Genomic DNA, 19,034 nt, shown 5'->3' with positions numbered 1-19,034 from the left:
AAGCTTCTCTCCCAGGCTCTTATCGACCTGAGCCATAAAATCGACTTGTAACAGACACAATAACATAACTGATGTATAAACACCATGTGTTTGACTACACTTGTCAACAGACTGGGTAAGCTAGGTGGCTAACGGACCGGCTAACAGGCTAGCTCCTTCGCTCAGTTAGCTAAACAAGGCTGCCTCGGTGCTAGGTTCTTACCAAATGTCCTCCTTTGTTTGAAGGGTCTGTCGGACGGCATCTCTGTCGGTGTTATTACACAGTTGTAGCCTAATGAGCACCACTGCTTATAGCTCGGTCACAAACAACGGAAGCGTTTAAGATGACTATCTCCTCCGGTCTCTCCTTTGCGTCTGAATCCAAAACGGCTCCGGTCAAACAAAGCAAGCAAACAGAGGCGCTGACGTCATCCGCTGGATTTAAAGGGGCCGTACGATTATTAAACTGTTGTTAACACGTTACTAAATTACTCTCATAGTGCTATAAAGGTATCTAATCACGGATGTAGTATGTAGGTAATGATTTTTACTCATTTGAGAATGTTATAAATATAAAGTTACATGTCCCAGACATTTGTTTCATTATTCTGTTTCGGCCCAAGCTGTACAACATGGTTAATGGATTTTCATCTGCTCTGTCTGTGATTGGTGTCCATGCAGTTTAGACTTGGATTCACGTTGTTAGTTTTATAGCAGCTTATTCAGCTTGGGTCAAACTGGGTCCAAAGAGAGCTCAGCTATGTTGGATAACATTATGTACTTTTCTTTTTCTGTGAAGGACTATTTATCAATCAAAATGATCATGTTTATGTAGAGCCCATATAACCCAAAACTTCACACATTTCCCCGCACATTTAAGTGTAAAATCTCTGTTTTAGACTGAATCCAGGTTGTCAAGCCATTTTTAAGGATGATCATATGGAAATTTAAAGCTGGGTGTTTTGCTGGATCAGTGGCTAAAGCTCTCAATGTGCTGCAGAGATGAACAACACCTGTGCTGCAGCCTGACTATAAAAAGAGTAAAACAGTGCAATTAGAGGACAGTGAACAGGAGTACTTTTACTGTAGCTTGGTTTCATGTTGGTCTAAGCCACTACATTTTAGTGTCAATCTTGTAAAAGTCCAGGGCTTGTTAACCTCTATGCAAAACAGTAAATACTTCATGTGTATACACAGTGTACATGACAAAAACAGAGGTCATATTGATTTTTTTTTTTATTCCTTAATTTGTTACAAATAACCAACAGACATGCACGAGCAGTGTGTGTGTGCGTGTGTGTGTGTGTGGTGTAGTTTGCTGCTCACCACTGAAATACTGTATTTCAACTTGCATTGCCAACAAAACAATAAATAACAACTCCAAGATTTCATTTAAGATGGAACTGAAAAGGCATCCTCCAACCTCAACATGTTGTGGTCTCTCATGTACTGGGCACTTTGCACACTATGCAGTCCAGTTTAAAGTTTCCTTTTTCTTCCATACATTTTTTAACAGATGTGCATTTCTCAACATGTGCTAAAACAGCTATGAAATGAACAGTAGACATAGGCAGGAGACAGAACTGGAATGCTAAAAGAAGGGAGAAATAAAATTGCCTGCAAGATGATTGACTAACATACAGTTGGCCTTTCAGTGAGTAAAGTGATGTATTAAATTTCCTTCCGGTCTGCACTGCTTTGTACAGCAAGTGCATCAAGAACTTCTGGTAAATTGCCTTTAATTTAGCAAAACAAAAAGTGTTCAGCTATCTTAAATATGAAAGACGGAAGAAGAGTAATGAGTCCGGCAGCAGCTCCTTTTGTTTCAGTCTGAGGGATTCTGAATGACGATCAAGAAATAGTCTTTATCTGTGAAGAAAATGACAAAATGGTTCAATTCATAGATCCAACAAACTGTTCAAACAACCTGAACAGGTGTCAGCACTAAGCAACAGTTTGGTAGAAAGGGTTCCATGGAGGTGCGAAATGATACAATGAGTGGTCCCCAAATGACTAATGTAATTTACTTTAAAAAATGTACTGCCAAATGAATGTAATTCAGTGTATTACAGAACCCATGCCCATTACAGACAGAAGTCATTTTTTCACCTTGAAGTTTTTTTTTTTTAATTCTCTCACCTGGTGCGATCATGATCTCGTTCTTCTTGGAGCGGACTCGTAGGAAGGTGAGGTCGTTCTGGGGGTCCATGTCTCGTATGGTGCTCCTGGCCTTCATCACCAGCTGGTGGATCAGGCCTGCATACTGCACTGTGCTGGAGTTGTCCAGAGTCGTCTTGATGGGGATTCCTGAGGGGAGGAAAAAGAAAATGATTCCCATGAAACCAGTTTAATATTAACAATACATTGTATTTTACAAGCTTATGTCTTTGAAAATGTAAACTTTTCCTGAGGAGTGACTATAACTCTGCAACTAAAAATATACTGGAGTTAAAATATGCAACAATTTTGATGATTATCCTGATTATTTTCCCTCTGAAATCTAGGAGTAGAAAAGCAGTGTAAAATAGCAGACAAAAAACAAGACAAATCCCACACTGCTCATCACTTGTGCTCACCTTGATGTCTGCAAACTGGAATGTCAACAATAAAATCAGTTCAAGTGATGAGCAGTGTGGGATTTGTCTTGTTTTTTTGTTTTTTTGTCTGAAGTAATGATTGACTTGATCTTACACACCTTATAAAATACTGGCCATTGTGTGGGGAATTTAGTTTTGAAGTATCAAGTAACATAAAACTGAAATACATTTGAAAGGTTTGGAAAATAGCTGACTAATTGATTAGTTGACCACCATCTATCAGTCATACCAGATTTTTAAGTAAAATGCCAGGCTTTGCTGATTCCATCTTTGCACCAAGTCTTTTGTTTATGTTGAATCTGAACGTTATACTTTTTGTTACTGTTGTTATCCCACCGACATTTACATTGAGCTCTTTATATGACAGTGTTATGATAACCTAACTGCCATTTCATTACCTCAGTAATACCTGGGGGGAGAGTTGTCTTACCTTCTGAATTGACGATGATGATTCCCTGCACTCCCTTCTGACCCTGGATCCTCTTCAGAGTTTCTTCCACCTCAGCCTGAGAGACAAAAAACGAGTTAGCATCATTTAATGTAGCCTCTAAGTGGCTGAACACCCAAAGGACCTCAGAGAACAACATAAGAACATAGCATGAGGCTAACTGCTGTCAAAACACCCTCCTAAAGGAGGGTGACTACCTAACGCTCTACTAACCTGACAACGCCCGGCTAGCATCAACAAGCTAGCCGTAGTTAGTAATTTATTAAAACTCTTCTCGTAAAAATAGATATTCACAACAGTCACGACTGAATATGTATACGTTTATTAAATATACACGAGACGCTCATTATATCCTACCATCGTGAGGAAAAATCTATCTCCAAGCGCAGAAAGATTACGGCTAGCAGGCTCGTTTTGTTGCTAAGAAAAGACAACTGAGGTAAACTTCCGGGTGGCGACTGCAATTCTTCTTCTGCTTTAATATTGGCGGGTGGCAACCAACGTTAAGGTGCACTGTCGCCACCTCATGTGTTGGAAAATGAAGGGAAAACATTTTATTTACTAATCAAAAATGTTCCAAATAATCCACTAAACTGTTGCAACTCCCCGCCCTGAGATCCAAAATGGCTTTAAGACTGTTTTCTATCAAATCCTGCTTTCTGAGTTTGAACTTTGTTTTATATTGTTACTCTGATACCGTGTTGAAATTAACCGCTTACCTTTATAGAAACAACTGACTTAATTCAAGGAAAATGACATGTCCACTCATTAAACTGTGTCAAAGCCTTTAAAAGTTATGTGAATAGTTTAGTAAACAGTGTGGGCGCGGCCAGTGGCTGCATCAAGTAGGACCGATGTGACAAGTCAGGACCGGAAGCCCGACATGGTGCCTTCGAAGTAAAACTAGGGGACTAAAGCCGACTCATACAACAGGAGCGGGAGGCGGTTTTACTCAAGGTAAATGAACCCAACATGGAAGAATAAATAACCTGATTGTTTAATTTATTTTGACTGATTTATTTAGTTTTAGAAAAATGAATGATCACCCTGCATGACAACATCAGGCTATTGTGACATTAACCAGTGATATGATACAACAGGTACACATTAATTTACTGGATGTGTTCTTCTTACTAAAGAAGGGTAGCTTACTTTAGTACAGTTTTTGAGGTAGGCTACTTGTACTTATTGTAGTTATGCAGGGTAAGGCAGACTTATATGGTGTTCCAGGCTACGTTTCTACTTTTAACAGCTATAGTTGTAGTATTTTCCCAATGACATATTAAAAATTAAACCAGTTGGAAATCAACCTTTAACAAGTGGATTTTATATGCTCCTCATTAGGGTTTTTATGTGAGACTAACAGATAAATGTTGTGGAATGACTATTTAATAAACGATTCTCTCTGACCTGTAGTGGAATATGTGGGAGGAAACTGCGATCATATCCTTGAGGCTTTTATTGTATAACCGGAAATCGCACCTTATTCTTGCTGACAAAACCGGGCACTTGACATTCTCACGTTATCGAGTTACTTTACCGAGCTTCACGTTTATCGGGCAGCAGCAGCAGCAGCGGTGGAGGAATGGACGAGAAGGACGAGAAGGACGAGAAGGACGAAGATCTCGGTGAGTAAAGAACAAGAACAAGGACAAAGAAGTTTCCCTTTTGTCTGTTGTCACACCAGGACCGGGGGCTGAGCTGGAGGAAGGAGGAACGGGGTATAAATTCACCGTTTGTCCTGGATAACGGTACAGATTCGTTCCATAAAAGGGGGAAACGTTTTCTTAATCATTTTGAGATACACTGAGCCTCCATCAGGTAACGTCAGTGGGCTGTCTCCGGTTTTAGGGTCAGTCAAATTAAAAGCTGTCACTAACTTTGTACAAATGTAAAAAGTCCATGAAACAAGGGTTGAACGGTTCACAAAACCCGTGGTTCAGATAGTATCATAGTGGACATGAGCAATATTTAAATAAGTAGTGGTCTCCCCGACTGACTGACTCTGTGACTGTCTTCTCACACGTTTCTTTGTTACATGTCTCGAGTTTCTCTCCTTATTCCGATGATAATTAATGCACCAAGGCCATTGACAATGAAAAGAAACAAACTGGTCAGTGAACTTTCTCTGAAGTAGCTTCTAATTGATGGCTCTAAGTCACGTTTGCAGTGCACAAGTGTCGTGCGAGAGTGTTGTGGTTGCATTGTCCAGTCAACGCGTCAGTAATCAGGTTGGCTTTGTTTTCCTAGGAGAGAGGTAGAGACCACTTTGTTTTCCTAGGAGAGAAGTAGAGACCACTTTGTTTTCCTAGGAGAGAGGTAGAGACCACTTTGTTTTCCTAGGAGAGAGGAAGAGACCACTTTGTTTTCCTAGGAGAGAGGTAGAGACCACTTTGTTTTCCCCTTTCTTAATGGCTCTTATCTCCCTCCTCCCACACTCTGTCCATCTCAGCCCAGGTCTTTCCGGGGAAACACCTTATCGCTGCTATTTTTGTCCCCCAGCCTGATGTATTGTGTACAACGTGGAACAACGGGCTGTATTTTTATCAGCAGTCGCTGTTGGTGGCTTGTTAAAGTGTTTGTATTGGGCAAAATCATGACGCACACGTTAAACTGGTGCTCAGGGCCTCGGAAGTGTCCCAGTCGAGGCACTATTGTGTATATTGATGAAGCTGTACAGTGCTGTAGTGTAAAAGCATCTGTTCTCTGGTTTGCTGTGATTGTTTCTGATGATGCTGGGAGCCAAGCCTTGTTATTGTACTTGCACAGCAGTGAAACGTAAGGATGGAGGCAAAATGCGTGATTCACTAAGAGATTGTTGCTGTTGGTGCATTAATTAGTTCAATCAGACAAAGTTCTGGAGGTTTGTCTTGCCCTGCCCTGGAGGAGACTGCGCTCCCAAATGGAGCTGCAACTCACGATTTTCATCATCAGGTACCTTGTCAGTAATTGTTTTGATTAATCAATACGTTGTTTCAACTAAAATATGTCAGAAAATGGTGAAGAGGGCCTGTTATAATTCCCCAGAGCCCAGGGAGACTGGTTCAGATTGATTGTTGTATTCAACCAACAGTGCAAAATCCTCCCATTTGATAAACTGAAAATCACTGAAACTTTTAAGTGGTTTCAAAACTAAAATCAAAATGAAGTCAAAAGTCCAGTCTAGTTGTTTGTGTCTATTTGTTTATAATATATGAAAATAATGCATTCAGTCAGTGGACCGTACTGGAATCCACACAGGTTAGTGCAAACTGCACTGACTACACTTTTTGTTTGGCTAATCTTTAACTGAATGAATCCACAGGAGTCGTGCACCTGGGGCATGCCTAAAGACGTGAGCATGCCTAAAGACGTGAGCTTGCCTAAAGACGTGAGCATGCCTAAAGACGTGAGCTTGCCTTGATAACATTAGTTACAAAACAATTCCAGCTCAAGGTAAAGTCACGATGACGATATGATCGACTATATGGTTTCCACCCCCCTCAGAAAAATTGGTGTGTTGTCCTAATAGTATTATGAGGTGATCACAGATTGGTCACACTCGAGAAGAAATCACTTTATTTTGCAGGAGGACATACTTCCTATTCTGTGACCAACAGCATGGGCTTCAGCATGATTTAGAGCTACAGATGGTCCCACACCACGTTTCCTCTGAAGGAACCACGCCACTTTAGAGCTACAGATGGTCCCACACCACCTTTCCTCTGAAGGAGGATTCCCACACTGTCAGTGTGTCATGTCAGGGAGAGTTGTGCACTTAAAGGGGATAACGTACAGGATTACTTCCTATTCTGTGACCAACAGCATGGGCTTGAGCTACAGATGGTCCCACACCACCTTTCCTCTGAAGGAGGATTCCCACACTGTCAGTGTGTCATGTCAGGGAGAGTCGTACGCTTAAAGGGGATAACGTGCAGGACGTGACTGTCACAGCCTCTGCCACATGTAATCTGTTCCCTCTGGTCTCGTGTTGTAACAAAAGAGGAAATACTACTGTGATAACACAGGGTGCTCTGACTCTGAGCAGCATTTTGGTGCCTGATAAGTTGCTGACCACTTAGTCAAACTGGATGTTGTGTTTCATGTCCCACCGGTGCCTGAAATAATCCGTCAACATGGCCCCGTGCATTATCACGGGGCTGACTTCATTCCGAAACGCCCAGTTAGGCTACATATGTTTACTATGTTGATGGTTTGTGACAGGCTGGTATGTCGAGAAAGGAGTCAGAGGAGTGCTGTACTGATTGTTAGGCCATGGAAACGTGCTTTCTACGTTGATCTACACACCAGATCCAGAGGCTGTACTGTAATCTAATGCTGTACTCAAAGATTACTGTGTTTCTATAGAGATTAGTGAGATTAGCAATGCAGAGAACAGGCAGAATGGCTTGGAGTGTGGACAGCACTGTAGCGATACTGGTAATAACCCTGTAGTGATGTTAGGGTGGCCTGTTGTGTCCAATCAGTTACTCTGGGTAACGGTTTCCTGACATCTTCCCTTCCACCCACACTGCCTGCAACACTGTCCACCCACCTCACCCAAGCTGCAGAGATTTCCATTGTTAGCATTTGACATTTCATGACATGAAAATATATTTAAGGAAGTCATGAAAAGAGTAGAGAGTTTAAACTGTAGTGCTCGAACCAAAGTCTGAGGTCGACCTTCCTTTAAACTGTGGTCAAGTCTGCATCAACATTTAGTGCAAATTTTAACTTTTTAAATTTTATTGCGATTAAAAAAAAATGAATCCACTTACTGTGCACAGGTTGACAATGTGCAAACAACAGGTGGATTGGAACACGGAACCATGTTTCTTAAAAAACAGCAGCTGGAGCGAAACATCAGGACCCGATGTGTTGTCCTGAGGTGTGTTTGGTTTCAGCCAGTCACAGAAACATCCTCTTTTTATTGTTGTCTCACCTGTTCAGGTGTGTTTGACCCAAACATACCAGAGGAGGGACCTTCAGCGCCCCCTCCTGGCTGGCTGGATGACGTCAGTGGATACCAGGGCCACGTTGCAGGAGGTGAGTCTGTTCTCATCTCCTCTAATTTGTTTTCACTTGGACAGTTCCTTCATCAGTTTTATGTTTGTGTTGATGTGTCCAGATGATGAGAACCCACTGTACCCCCCTCCCCCTGCCTACAACCCCCAACCTGAACTCAACAGGAACACTCTGGTGCCCAATGTCAGGTAACATGCACACCAATAATCCACTTCTCTTGTAAAGTACTTTAAGTCTGTGCTTTAAAGTCTATTGAGATTTTAGACAAAAACACAAAGGCATGATGGGATGTATGTGTTGTGTGTGTTCTGCCAGAGTCCCCACCGTGTCGGAGGATGTGGCCAGAGAAGCCCTGATCAAGTTTGTGGAATCAAAATGGATGTACAGCTCCAAACCTGCCAGGAACCTCACTTTCAAAGAGCTCCGACCCATCACTGTGTACCGGGTGGGAGCACGTCATATGGGTGCTACAGGGTTATTACTACAGGGATGATAACTGCAGGCTTATTACCAGTATTGGTACAGTGAATTTGCTAACGATTTAACAACAGACCTGGTCCAACTTGATATGTGTGACCACATTCAAATAACTAGTGCTTTGCAAAATGTTTTTGAATGGTTTTCCTTAAGGTGCATTAACTAGTATAGTCTGAGCCACTAGAGTTTCATGAAACTTAAAATAAACTGTTAATAGCAATGTAAACTAAGGATGCCTGGTTGGGACAATGTGTACAAAATGCATTACACCAGTCCAAAGCTACCGTTAGTGGACTGAGTCCCATCTCCCAGCATTGCAGCAGCACAATGTGAAGGGACGCGGTCAACAAGACAGTCCAGAACGGCACTAACATTACACAAATTAAAATCATAGTAATTAAATACAAAGGTAATATCCTGACCATGCTAGGTGGCTAATGCTACCAAAACAAACAGGTTAGCCTTAGATGCTAACACGATCCAGAAGGAAGAAGGCCACATCTGGATCCAGTCTGAGTCCTCTGGCTGCTTTTAACCCTCTCCATGTCAAACAGCCAAACCCATGTTAACCCTGGTTGTTGCTCTTTCTTTGTCCCACTCTCTCTGTGCTAAAGACGCCACCTCTTCACTCTGACAGCCGCTGGTTCAGACTTTTAGCTGCCCAGAGCTCCTCCATGGCTGTTTGACATGACTACTGGCTGGAAAAACCCTTCTTCTAACCTTGGCTAGGGGGCAGGCGGGGCTGATTTACAGACCGTACTTTGACAACACAGGGTGGATCTGCATGATCCACATCCTGGTCCATGTATTAAAGAATATTTACATTTTGGTCACCATGTACACATTTCCATGAGTCCTTTCTGTGACAGTTTTATAACAATGTCCCTCAGAATTCATTAAGGCACATTACCACGGCAACGATACTAATGACCGAGTCCAAAGGGGAAATGTCAGAATAAAAGCAAGTGGGGCACAACATGTGGCGAACCAGCAACCTGCAGTGGCTATAACTGAAGTCAGAACAACCGCATACATTTGTAACCACAGTAGTTACCTAACTGAACAACAACATATTGACTATAATGATTCTTAGTGGCACATTTTGGCCTCTGTCTGTTCTCATCCCTTTGAAATCCCAGAGCTCTCTCCATCTTTGGAAGGTGGCGTCTGTGTTTACACTTGTCTCCGACCTTCTCTTTCAGTTTTTGTTCTTCTTTCTCCTTCTCAGTTGTTTAGTTGTGTGGGCTGTAAGTCAACACAGTGGAGCTGGTACCTTTTCAGCCATCTCTCCCTTTCAGCTACAGTACTGTTGTGAATTTCCAAACTCTAAACTTTCTGACCTGACTGAAATGAACAACTCTCCTGAATTCACTTTAGTTTTAAAAGAAGTCAGAAAAACAAGCTTAAGTTACTGTGTGCCTCGCTGTATGTCTCATATGCATCCCATGTTGTCTGATCGCCTGCCTCTTCCTTCTGCAGTATCGGCTGGAGACCTACACTGAGACCAGAGCCAGCGCCTGGCAGTTTGAACCCTACACTGGTGAAACTTTACTCTGAGCTGACAAATCACTAATAAAATGAGCTCACTACTGAACCCTTCCTACTGTTAAATCCACACTGACTCCGGCCTCTGTCAGCCAGAACCAGCTCCTGAGGCGCTGAGAGGAAAGCAGCCTGACAAACTGGGCTCCTTGACAGCAAAAACCTACTGGGCAATGACAGTTTTCAAGTCGGCTGCATGAGGATTTTACAGGATGAAATCTGCAACTCAGATTTTATTCATTCTTCTTGGTTTCATTCATGTATTGATCCTAGTGGCACCGGTAGTCTTGATCATTGCTTACACATAACGTTGGTAATTCAGAACATATAAAGCCACATGCATGTACACAGTTGGATCTGTCAGCGCCCGCCCCAGTTCAGAGTACCTCTCTTCATAAGTCCTATTCTGCTGGTGTCTTCTAACAGGACAGGTAGTGGACGGTCCTCAGTGTGGGGTGAGCCCTCCACCGTGGGACGTCCCAGTGCCGCTGCCTCCGAGATACACTGACATGGTGGAGAAGGTCCGCGTGCCACATTCATCCTTCGTAAAGGTACAGCTCTTTTTTTATTTTAGACAGCCAGGCTTTCTCTGGTGTGGTTTCCTACTTGTGTGTTCTTTGTATTTCAGCTGTGTCACAAGTGCCATGGCTGTGGACGAACCCGGTGCACTTTCTGCCATGGTAGAGGCCAGGTGAGCCATCTGGTTTGGTGGATGTTTTGAAAGGATTTAGGTATCTGGTAGCGAGAGTGGAAGGAAGAGAAAGTGGTGGTGTAATACACAATCATCATCCAGTAATGGGTTCAGTTCATGAGCTGCTCACATGAGAGGCTGTACGTTTCTGTAGAACGAGTTATTAACAAATTATTTTCTGCACTGGTTTCCTTAAAAAGCTTTTTTAAAAATGCATCTCACAGTCTCCTAATTGCTTGTTTTCCAACCCAGTAGCTAAGGATATTCATTTTACAATCACATAAGCCAAACTAGATCGGCAGCTCCTTAGAGCTGAGAAGCTGCAAATATTTGGCATTTTTCTCATGGGTGTGATTCTCCCAGCAGCAAATAACGGGGAAACATGACCGTCTGTGCGCCTGCCAGGGCTTTGGACAGTAATAAGTGTCTATGCTTCCAGAAAAAACACAGCATGGAATTCTCTGTTGAGGCAATTTCCTGTGTAACTCAGCCCCCTCGTCTGATTTTGCAGAAGCGTTGTACATTCTGCCACGGTCATGGCCGCTCCAGGAGCAAGCCTTGCACCTCCTGTCATGGCCGAGGTCGCAGGAGGTGAGAGTCCCAGCCTGCCTGCTTCCTTTTCTCTCTCAGTTGAATTTCCTTTTCCAGCTGTCTTGAACTTTCATAGCAAAAGGTGCAAAAGCAGATCAATTGCAGGAAGACCTTGGAGAAGGGAACTGGAACAGGACAGTCATAGAGGTGAGAGACAGCAGACCCGAAGACGAGGACATCAGACTGACTGTGATTTTTGGCAAAATATCTAGGCTCCACATTTTATTCAAGCTGGAACATTTATAGTTTTTACTGGTCCCTCACATCTGTCCAGCTCTTTCAGCCTCTTTTTCTATCTACAGCTATCGGCACCCGGTGTTTCTTCTTCTAAACTGTTACCGTCGCTTTACATATTTGAGCCATGATCAGTGGCCGTGTCCTCAAAATGACCCTGGGAGGAGCTGAGATGTGATGAAGAGACAGCAGTGAGGAGCTACAGCATGTTAGCCAGATGGAAAGCATTCTGTGTCTCCAGAGCTCCATTCTTCAAACAGTATTACCTCATATGGAGTTTTGTTTAACTCATCTGTTAGATCTGCTCGGACACAGAGGTGAGCGAGTCAAAAGAAAGGATGGACCCAGGTGGCTGACTTCAGTGCAAGTAGTGCTCAGTTTATTTACAGTGATATCAACAAGGAAGTGAATAACCAGGTAGATGTGGGACCGGGTGTCGAGCCGCAGAAGTTAAATAACAGTCAGTGGTGGAATGATGAGGGAAAGGCCGGGCTGCGGACGCTGGGACTCACTCCTGGGCTTGTCGTGGTGGAAGGTTGCTGAGGAGACAGAGTTTGTACATGCAGTTAATAGGAGACTGTGCATAACGAGAAACAAACGGGCCTGAAGATACTAGAAAGAACTGGCAGGGGAGTGAACGTAGAGCAGGGAATAAATAGGGAGAACTAATCAGGTGCAGCTGGTGGTGATCAGGGGATATGAAGCAGGTGTGTCAGATAACGTGATCAAGGTAAGGGAGTAAAAACAGAGTGAGGGGAGTGAGAAAGGCAGGCGCAGCCGGGCAAACCTGACATCATCACTCCAGAATCTCCCGTAGTGGAGCAGGCCACAGGATTCACATCATTTTCCTGCTCATCAGTTCGTCCAGGGGTCTTCTCATGCACCGACTGGAAGCATCTGCATTTCTTACTTTTCTACACTTCACTCTTGCTTTGCTTGGTGCAACACCATGTTAGTCTCACACTGCATCTTCCTGAACACCTCTGCTCTCTTCTTTTACTTTGTTTAATTTCTTTCACATTGTGTTTTACCAAGCTGTCGTGTCTCGTGTCTCCTTCCTCCTCCAGGTGTACCTCCTGTCACGCTCATGGCTACAAGACCTGCTCTGTTTGTAACGGCAGCCAAAACCTGCTGCATTTCATCCAGCTCACTGTTACATGGTACGTCAGCACCACACACACTGATTCACACTCAGTCTGCCCCGACCTCTTCCGCTACACATTGTACTTGGTCAAGTGTTTGTGTTTCTGTAGGAAGAACAACATAGCTGACTTCATTCCTGATCGCCAGCCTGACTTCCCTGACAAGAGGTTTGAGAAGGTGACAGGAGATCCTTTCTTCAGCGACGAGAACATTCTGGTAAAGCAACACTTGTTTGCAGTGTGTCAGAGTAAAGCTGAACTGGGAGCCTTGATCAACCAGATCAACCATTATAGATATAGTTACACTGCCTACAATAATTATTTAGTCATAACATTGTATAAAATGCCATAAAATCAGTTGTTTAGGTTTAATACATGCACAATGAATAGACAGTAGTAGTAGTAGTAGTAGTAGTAGTAGTAGTAGTAGTAGTAGACTTGTTTGATCTGAATGGCTGCCTGTTGTACTTGTGTTACACAAATCACACCAGAGGGTTTAAAAACAAGAGTGTGCATAAACAGAATCCAACTGTTCCACTGTTCTGCTGCTCGGCACACCAAAATAAGGAGAAGAAGATGATAAACTACCGGCTGGGGCTGCCTTCTGCTGTAATGCACACCGGCTGACAAAAATCTAATATAATAAAATAAAAACAAAGGTTCGACTAGAAGAGTCTCAGTCGACTGACAGGTCTCTTGTCTGCCCTTCTAGGTGTACCCTATCCAGGGTTTCCCTGATCAAGAGATCTGTGATGTTTCTACCAAGCTGATTAATGAACACCTTAATCACTTCAGTGCCACCAGCCGCATCCTGCAGCAGGTAGGAACAAACAAGATGCAGTTTAATACTCTCAACACTGGAGGGCGCTGTCCTTCTGCTGTAAAAGAAAGTGAATTCATAGGGTTCAGGTTAACCCCAACCTGTACAGAGGAGTGCAGTGGAGACAGAAACTTCATCGTAACGTCTCCTTCTCGTGTGTGACATCCACAGTTCTCCAGACCAACTAAATGGGATTTAGTACAAAACAAATGTAAAAGCTCAGCAGTTAAATCTGTTCAGACAGTCGGTTCAGTATGTTTTACATTGCTAAAGCTTCCTTTGTTTTGGTTTCCTCAATAAAATCTGAATGAGAGATGCCAACTCCACTTCTGACTCTTGTTTCTCTCTGTAGCGTCAGACCATCGAGCTGGTGCCCCTGACCCACGTCTTTTACTTCTACAGTGGAAAAGAGTACAACTTCTTTGTCTATGGAATGGAGAACAAAGTGTTTACCTCCAAATACCCCTCTGTGTGCACTGTTTTATAAGTAACTATGTTGTTACCACAGTCTGATGGGGTTTGTGTACATTCACAAAGAGCAGGTGAGAAAATCAGCCTCGTCCACGTAACCTACCTACGTTAAGCTTTATTTCATGAATAATGATCATTATATTTTTCAATTGTATTCAAAAATAATACTTAACCATTTAATGGAAAGCCTGTTAAAATGTCACACAAGCATTTTTAATGCTCCCTGTTTCATTTAGTTGTAAACTATAGTGCTGTCAGGACGTAAACTGACGAGAGTCTCTCTTTCAGAATAATGAAAAGCTACTAGTAAAGCAGTATTTTATTCATGTCTGCAAATGTTCTGTCAACTTTGTATCACATGATGTCTCTTTCCTCAGCAGCCGACACTTTGAACACACTTTAATAGTCAGTCAAGGAGTATATGACTTTTTTAAATGATGTCAATTCATACGTTGACATTTGAGGCGAATCACTTCAGAATGAAGAGACTGGTCGGCCAGTCGAGCTCCAGCACTGAAATAATGGGTCAAACCAGGGTCGCTGAGTGATCGGTCGGACCAACTCGTGGGTGGTGTAGTCAGTGTGGTGACTGGGTCGCAGTGGCGGCTGTGACAACATACACGGATCCATTATTACCTGTGGATTGAGGGGCTGCTGGGTGAGAGAAGCATGAGGGTTAAAGGGGTATTTCACAGATTTTAAACTGTGTGGAAATCATCAGATGTGGTGATACCTTGTAAAACTGGCAGATTTCTGCTTTACCCACATGCCCTTGGTGTGTGTCGCTGGTCGCCGCTGCACTTTGCTTTTAGATCTGACTTCACCTCGACCCTTGTGCTGCTGCAGTTTTCTTCTGTTGCACCAGTTCTTATCTTCACTTATGTGACTTTTGATAAAAGCCCCACATTTCTCAGTGTAAATGTACAATATTTACTTTTCTGTGTGAACTGAATTAGTCAAACTGACACTAAATGTATGAAGTAAAGACCAGTCAATAGCAGTGTTTTATTCAAATGTATTATACTAATATAAAAGTATGTTCTTCTAATATGTTGTTCTGCCTCACTTCTTTATAGGCTAAAGCAGATTAGCACAGAACATACAAAAAGGGTATACGCTGCTAGTTTAGGCACACAAAGGGTATAATGCCAGCGAGAAGGGTACGGTGCCACTGAAGGCATCATCAGCCTCAGTGTGATGCAGGGGTCAGCGTGACAGTGACTCATGAATGCAGCACATGTAAAACCTACACACAGTCATGTCCTAGTTATGAAGACACTCTGGCATAATGCATCCCCTAAACCCTCACCCTAATACTAAACCCTAAAGCCAGGTCTGAACCCTCAAACAGCCTTGGAAGGGGTGAGGACCAGACAACGACCTCACGGTGGTGGTTTTGTGAATAAAACCATGTGCAGATGATGGACACACCTCCTCATTCAGTGGTTTTATAGATGTAAGTTAAGAACTATAAAATATCACATTAAAACCTGTAGTAAACAAAGTGTTAGTGTTTCATATTTTACATGAACTCAGCCAGTTTCATGACGAGGTCACCTGAATGGTTTCCAGTTAATATGGGAGCCTTGCCCAAAGTTAACTGGTGGGACTTCTTGTCTTAATGTGTTGGAGGCCATCAGCTGTGTTGTAACAGGGCTCCTTCATCACTTTAAGACAAAAAGGTCAGTCAGTCCAGAAAATGTCAACTTTGAATGGTTTTTCCAAGTGCAGTACAAATGAACAGAAAAACAACAGACGTCTAAACCTTAGACTGTTATGTATGTGTAGTGTGACGCTATAGGATCGATTTGTCATCACGGATTAAAGATACTCCTCTAGTGACACAAAGATAACAGAGATGAAGGACGGAGAGACGCCGCAGGACCAGATAAACTCAGTAATCCTAATAACTTCCTGATAGCAATGCTTTTGTGTTTTTTCTCCAACATTATTTATCTGTGTTTTCAAATCTCATCACACATTCAAAGGAACGGCGCAGGACGTTCAGTCTGTCCCGTGGGTCTGCTGAAGGCTTCGGAGATAAAACCTCCAAACTGCCTGAGTTTCATTTAGGTCCATAGAAGAAAAGTTCACAAATGACAGTAGTTTTCATAGTTCTATTTTGTTCAGAAACAAGGTTTATGGGTTTTAATATTCCATCAGAGTCTTTATTTAAAATCGCTGTCTGGGGAAGGTAAGTGTGAAGGCCTTCGCTTTGTCACGCCACATTTTTAGGGGATTATAAAAACCTGACAACTTCATTTCTGTGTTAACAAATTAATCCCACAAGAGGGAGCTCTGGTCTAAAGGCTGTTTACTGACAGGAGCCAAAATGTGTCCAAGAAAACATCCACCCTCGACATTTAAAACGATTCTCATTTGGGTTTTGGTGACAGTTTTCCTGATGATCTTTTAGCTTTGTTTGCAGCGATGAACACATCGTAGAGAATGTAAAGATGCCTGTGTCTCCAGAAGGAAATACAGCAGGTCACCTGATGGTTTTTGACCAAATCTAACGTATTATTTTCCTGTTGGGGAAAATGTGCTCTTTTGTTCCAGATTAGAGTCATTAGGAGTTAAATGGATGGAGTTAAAGAACATTAGGACACAATAACTAAAACAATAGAATAGAATAGACTTTATTGTCATTACACAGTCATGTGCACGTTCTATCAAAGTACTGCAATGTTTACTTCATGAGTACCACTATAACTGTAGGACAACATGTATCATGAGTACTTTAATTTGTCACACTCAATCAGATTTTAAGAATAATAATTACATGTTTACTTAGGTGAAATTTGAAACAAGGGTGTAGTATTGCATATCAACAAAGTGCAACACTGAAAAGAGAAAGTGTCACTACAAAGATACCGAGTAACTTTACTCTTACCCAGTGGGTTAGATTACTTCACACATCACTGGCTGTCTGCTGTTTATACTTCAACCCTTAGAAAAAATTGGTTTTTTCATAATTTGGGTGAATTTCTTTGGGGAAAAATGACTGATTGTACTAAAACACTTATTTTGGAAAATAATATGCTTTTGTAAAACTTTGGTGGATTTTTACTTCACTGTCAGACAGTAGTGTCGGGGGGGTGGGGGGTTATTCCTGTTCTCTTATCTTATAGCAGGATTATAGACAAACAGCTGGATGGATCATCAACATACTTGATACAGACATTGGTGGGGACCAACAATAGAAGTGATTAGATTGTGGGTGAAAAGGGTCAAAGGTCAAGGTCACAAAATCCCTATTGTTAACATTGTGCAAAATTTGAAAAAAAAATCATATCCCATCAAAAGTTATTGAAATCATTTGAAATTTGACACATATGTAGGATGGCAATGTCTGTCACCAGAACAGATTTCATCTGGATCTGATCCAGATTCTGGATCTGATGGCCATTTAATTTAACACTAAAAACCCCATTTAACACATAAGTTCTGCCATAACGTGGCCTCTAATGACGATAGAACTCTGAAATGTTCAGGTAAGATCCACAGTGTAAACGCCTATCATACCCAAAAAGATGATCTGGATCCAGATCCAGGATTTTATGGTGTTCTGGATCTCAATTTTCACAAGGAACCCCTATTGCATGAGCGATCTCATTTTTCACAAGGAACCCATTTGCGTGAACCGGTGCTGTGCCTTGGTGGAGGTACATGCGCTCTCTTCTTTTATTTGGATATTGTTTGCCAACTTTTATTTTACTTTAAACAGGTATAAATATGCTCGTTTGATACGAGACACTTCACTGTCTGTAAAGAAGGTAAGAATGATGCCGTACAAATAAGGTGTGTATATCCACAGTGTAAAACAAAACGATGTGATTTGATATAAAACCTCGCTCCTGCCTTTCAGGAGCTGAAGCTTCTAGCAGCACTTGAAGGCAGCACCGTGGTGCGTTCACGGTGAAGGAGTGGCTCCGCAGTTTGCCCGCATGTCTCCAGTTTGTTTATAACGTGAGCTGTCAGGTGGCGCCGCATCACGTCCAGGATCTCTGGTCTTCAGCTGAGGCGGATTCACTCGCGGTCCAGATCCACGTCCCGACGCAAACTCCTGCTCGGTGAGTTGTACACGTTTTGTTGTGGATGCGCTGATTGATACGTCGGTGTCCGGTGTCTCCAGGGGACACACCGAGGGAACGAGTGTGAGTCCTGGTGGAAAAGACGTTTCACCAAGTAATCGGAATATTTTGAATGAGTTTATTAACACATTATATAGATGTAGTTTATACCCAAAAATTACAAAACCAAGTAGAGTAACAACCCAGCAAGCGACACTAATAGATAATATATTTACCAATGTTATTGACAGCAAAATGACAAGTGGATTACTTATAAATGATATTAGTGATCATCTACCTGTGTTTGTGGTTTATGATGGCCAGTATAGAAAAGAGAGGCCAAAAACAAATCTTTTCTATAGGAGGGTGATGAATGAACATGCTGTAAGGAGGCTAAAAGAGGATTTTATGGGGCAAAACTGGGAATCAGTTTACAGAGAGGAAGACTTAGATAAAGCATATGAGCAATTTTTAAATATATTTAAGAAAGTATATGACAGGAACTGTCCTCGTAAGCAGTATAAAAACAAAAGGAATTACAGTGGGAAACCATGGATGAGTAAGGGATTACAGAATGCATGTAAAAAGAAGAATGTGTTATATAAGGAATTCATAAAGGACAGATCAAAGAAGGCGGAAGAAAAATATAAGTCATATAAGAACAAATTAATTGAGATTTTGAGGAGATGTAAGAAACTATATTACTCTAAAGTATTAGAGGATAATAAAAATAACATGAGAGGTAAGTGGAATATATTAAATAAATTGATTAGAAACAGTTCCAGCAAGAGTAACTACCCTCAATATTTTATGGATAATGATACACCGGTCAATAGATTGGAGGATGTAGTAGATAAGTTTAATAGGTTCTTTGTGAATGTTGGTCCTGGTTTAGCAAGAAGCATTTGTACAGATGATACATCCGTCACTATAAATAATAATACAATCGAAAGGAACATGAGTTC

At 42.1% G+C, this 19,034-nt stretch overlaps 4 protein-coding genes across 4 annotated transcripts in view; 2 read left to right on the top strand and 2 right to left on the bottom strand.

Moving 5' to 3' along the window:
- map1lc3a (microtubule-associated protein 1 light chain 3 alpha) overlaps positions 1-393 on the bottom strand; it is an 8,728-nt gene extending 8,335 nt beyond the window's left edge. Inside the window, exon 1 of the mRNA XM_020612125.1 lies at positions 203-393. Within this exon, the coding sequence (XP_020467781.1) occupies positions 203-242 (40 nt within the window). The 5' untranslated portion in view covers positions 243-393. The remainder of the gene's footprint in view (positions 1-202) is intronic.
- An 813-nt stretch (positions 394-1,206) lies between these two features.
- On the bottom strand, positions 1,207-3,493 carry dynlrb1 (dynein, light chain, roadblock-type 1). The gene is made up of 4 exons (XM_020612171.1): positions 3,382-3,493; positions 3,007-3,082; positions 2,119-2,286; positions 1,207-1,848 (listed from the first exon to the last, which is right to left on the bottom strand). The coding sequence occupies exons 1-4, from the start codon at positions 3,382-3,384 to the stop codon at positions 1,805-1,807; spliced, it is 291 nt and encodes a 96-aa protein (XP_020467827.1). The 5' UTR covers positions 3,385-3,493; the 3' UTR covers positions 1,207-1,804.
- Positions 3,494-4,532: 1,039 nt separating this feature from the next.
- LOC109966943 (protein SSUH2 homolog) lies at positions 4,533-14,166 on the top strand. The gene is made up of 12 exons (XM_020612209.1): positions 4,533-4,652; positions 7,954-8,049; positions 8,132-8,216; positions 8,344-8,473; positions 9,985-10,045; positions 10,474-10,598; positions 10,676-10,738; positions 11,250-11,329; positions 12,631-12,723; positions 12,817-12,922; positions 13,418-13,525; positions 13,878-14,166. Exons 1-12 carry the CDS (start codon positions 4,610-4,612, stop codon positions 14,010-14,012), a joined length of 1,125 nt encoding a protein of 374 aa, XP_020467865.1. The 5' UTR covers positions 4,533-4,609; the 3' UTR covers positions 14,013-14,166.
- Positions 14,167-17,918: 3,752 nt separating this feature from the next.
- Positions 17,919-19,034, top strand: part of LOC109966924 (semaphorin-3D) — a 73,614-nt gene continuing 72,498 nt past the window's right edge. The window contains exon 1 of the mRNA XM_020612172.1: positions 17,919-18,069. The gene's annotated coding sequence lies outside the window, so the exon portion shown is untranslated. The remainder of the gene's footprint in view (positions 18,070-19,034) is intronic.

Source organism: Monopterus albus, unplaced genomic scaffold (genome assembly GCF_001952655.1).
Source record: "Monopterus albus unplaced genomic scaffold, M_albus_1.0 scaffold121.1, whole genome shotgun sequence".
Taxonomy (NCBI): domain Eukaryota; kingdom Metazoa; phylum Chordata; class Actinopteri; order Synbranchiformes; family Synbranchidae; genus Monopterus; species Monopterus albus.
This window is presented reverse-complemented; position numbering and strand designations above follow the sequence as displayed.

What these genes read in the sequence shown, in the direction of transcription:
- dynlrb1 (XM_020612171.1), bottom strand. An exon ending in CATCATCGTCAATTCAGAAG is followed by an intron (nt 2,287 to 3,006) that starts GTAAGACAACTC and finishes TCCTCCCCTCAG; the next exon opens with GAATCCCCATCAAGACGACT. An exon ending in CGAGATCATGATCGCACCAG is followed by an intron (nt 1,849 to 2,118) that starts GTGAGAGAATTA and finishes TTTTCTTCACAG; the next exon opens with ATAAAGACTATTTCTTGATC.
- LOC109966943 (XM_020612209.1), top strand. Translation starts at nt 4,610, where the DNA reads ATGGACGAGAAGGACGAGAAGGACGAGAAGGACGAAGATCTCG. An exon ending in CGAGAAGGACGAAGATCTCG is followed by an intron (nt 4,653 to 7,953) that starts GTGAGTAAAGAA and finishes TCACCTGTTCAG; the next exon opens with GTGTGTTTGACCCAAACATA. An exon ending in CCAGCCGCATCCTGCAGCAG is followed by an intron (nt 13,526 to 13,877) that starts GTAGGAACAAAC and finishes TTCTCTCTGTAG; the next exon opens with CGTCAGACCATCGAGCTGGT.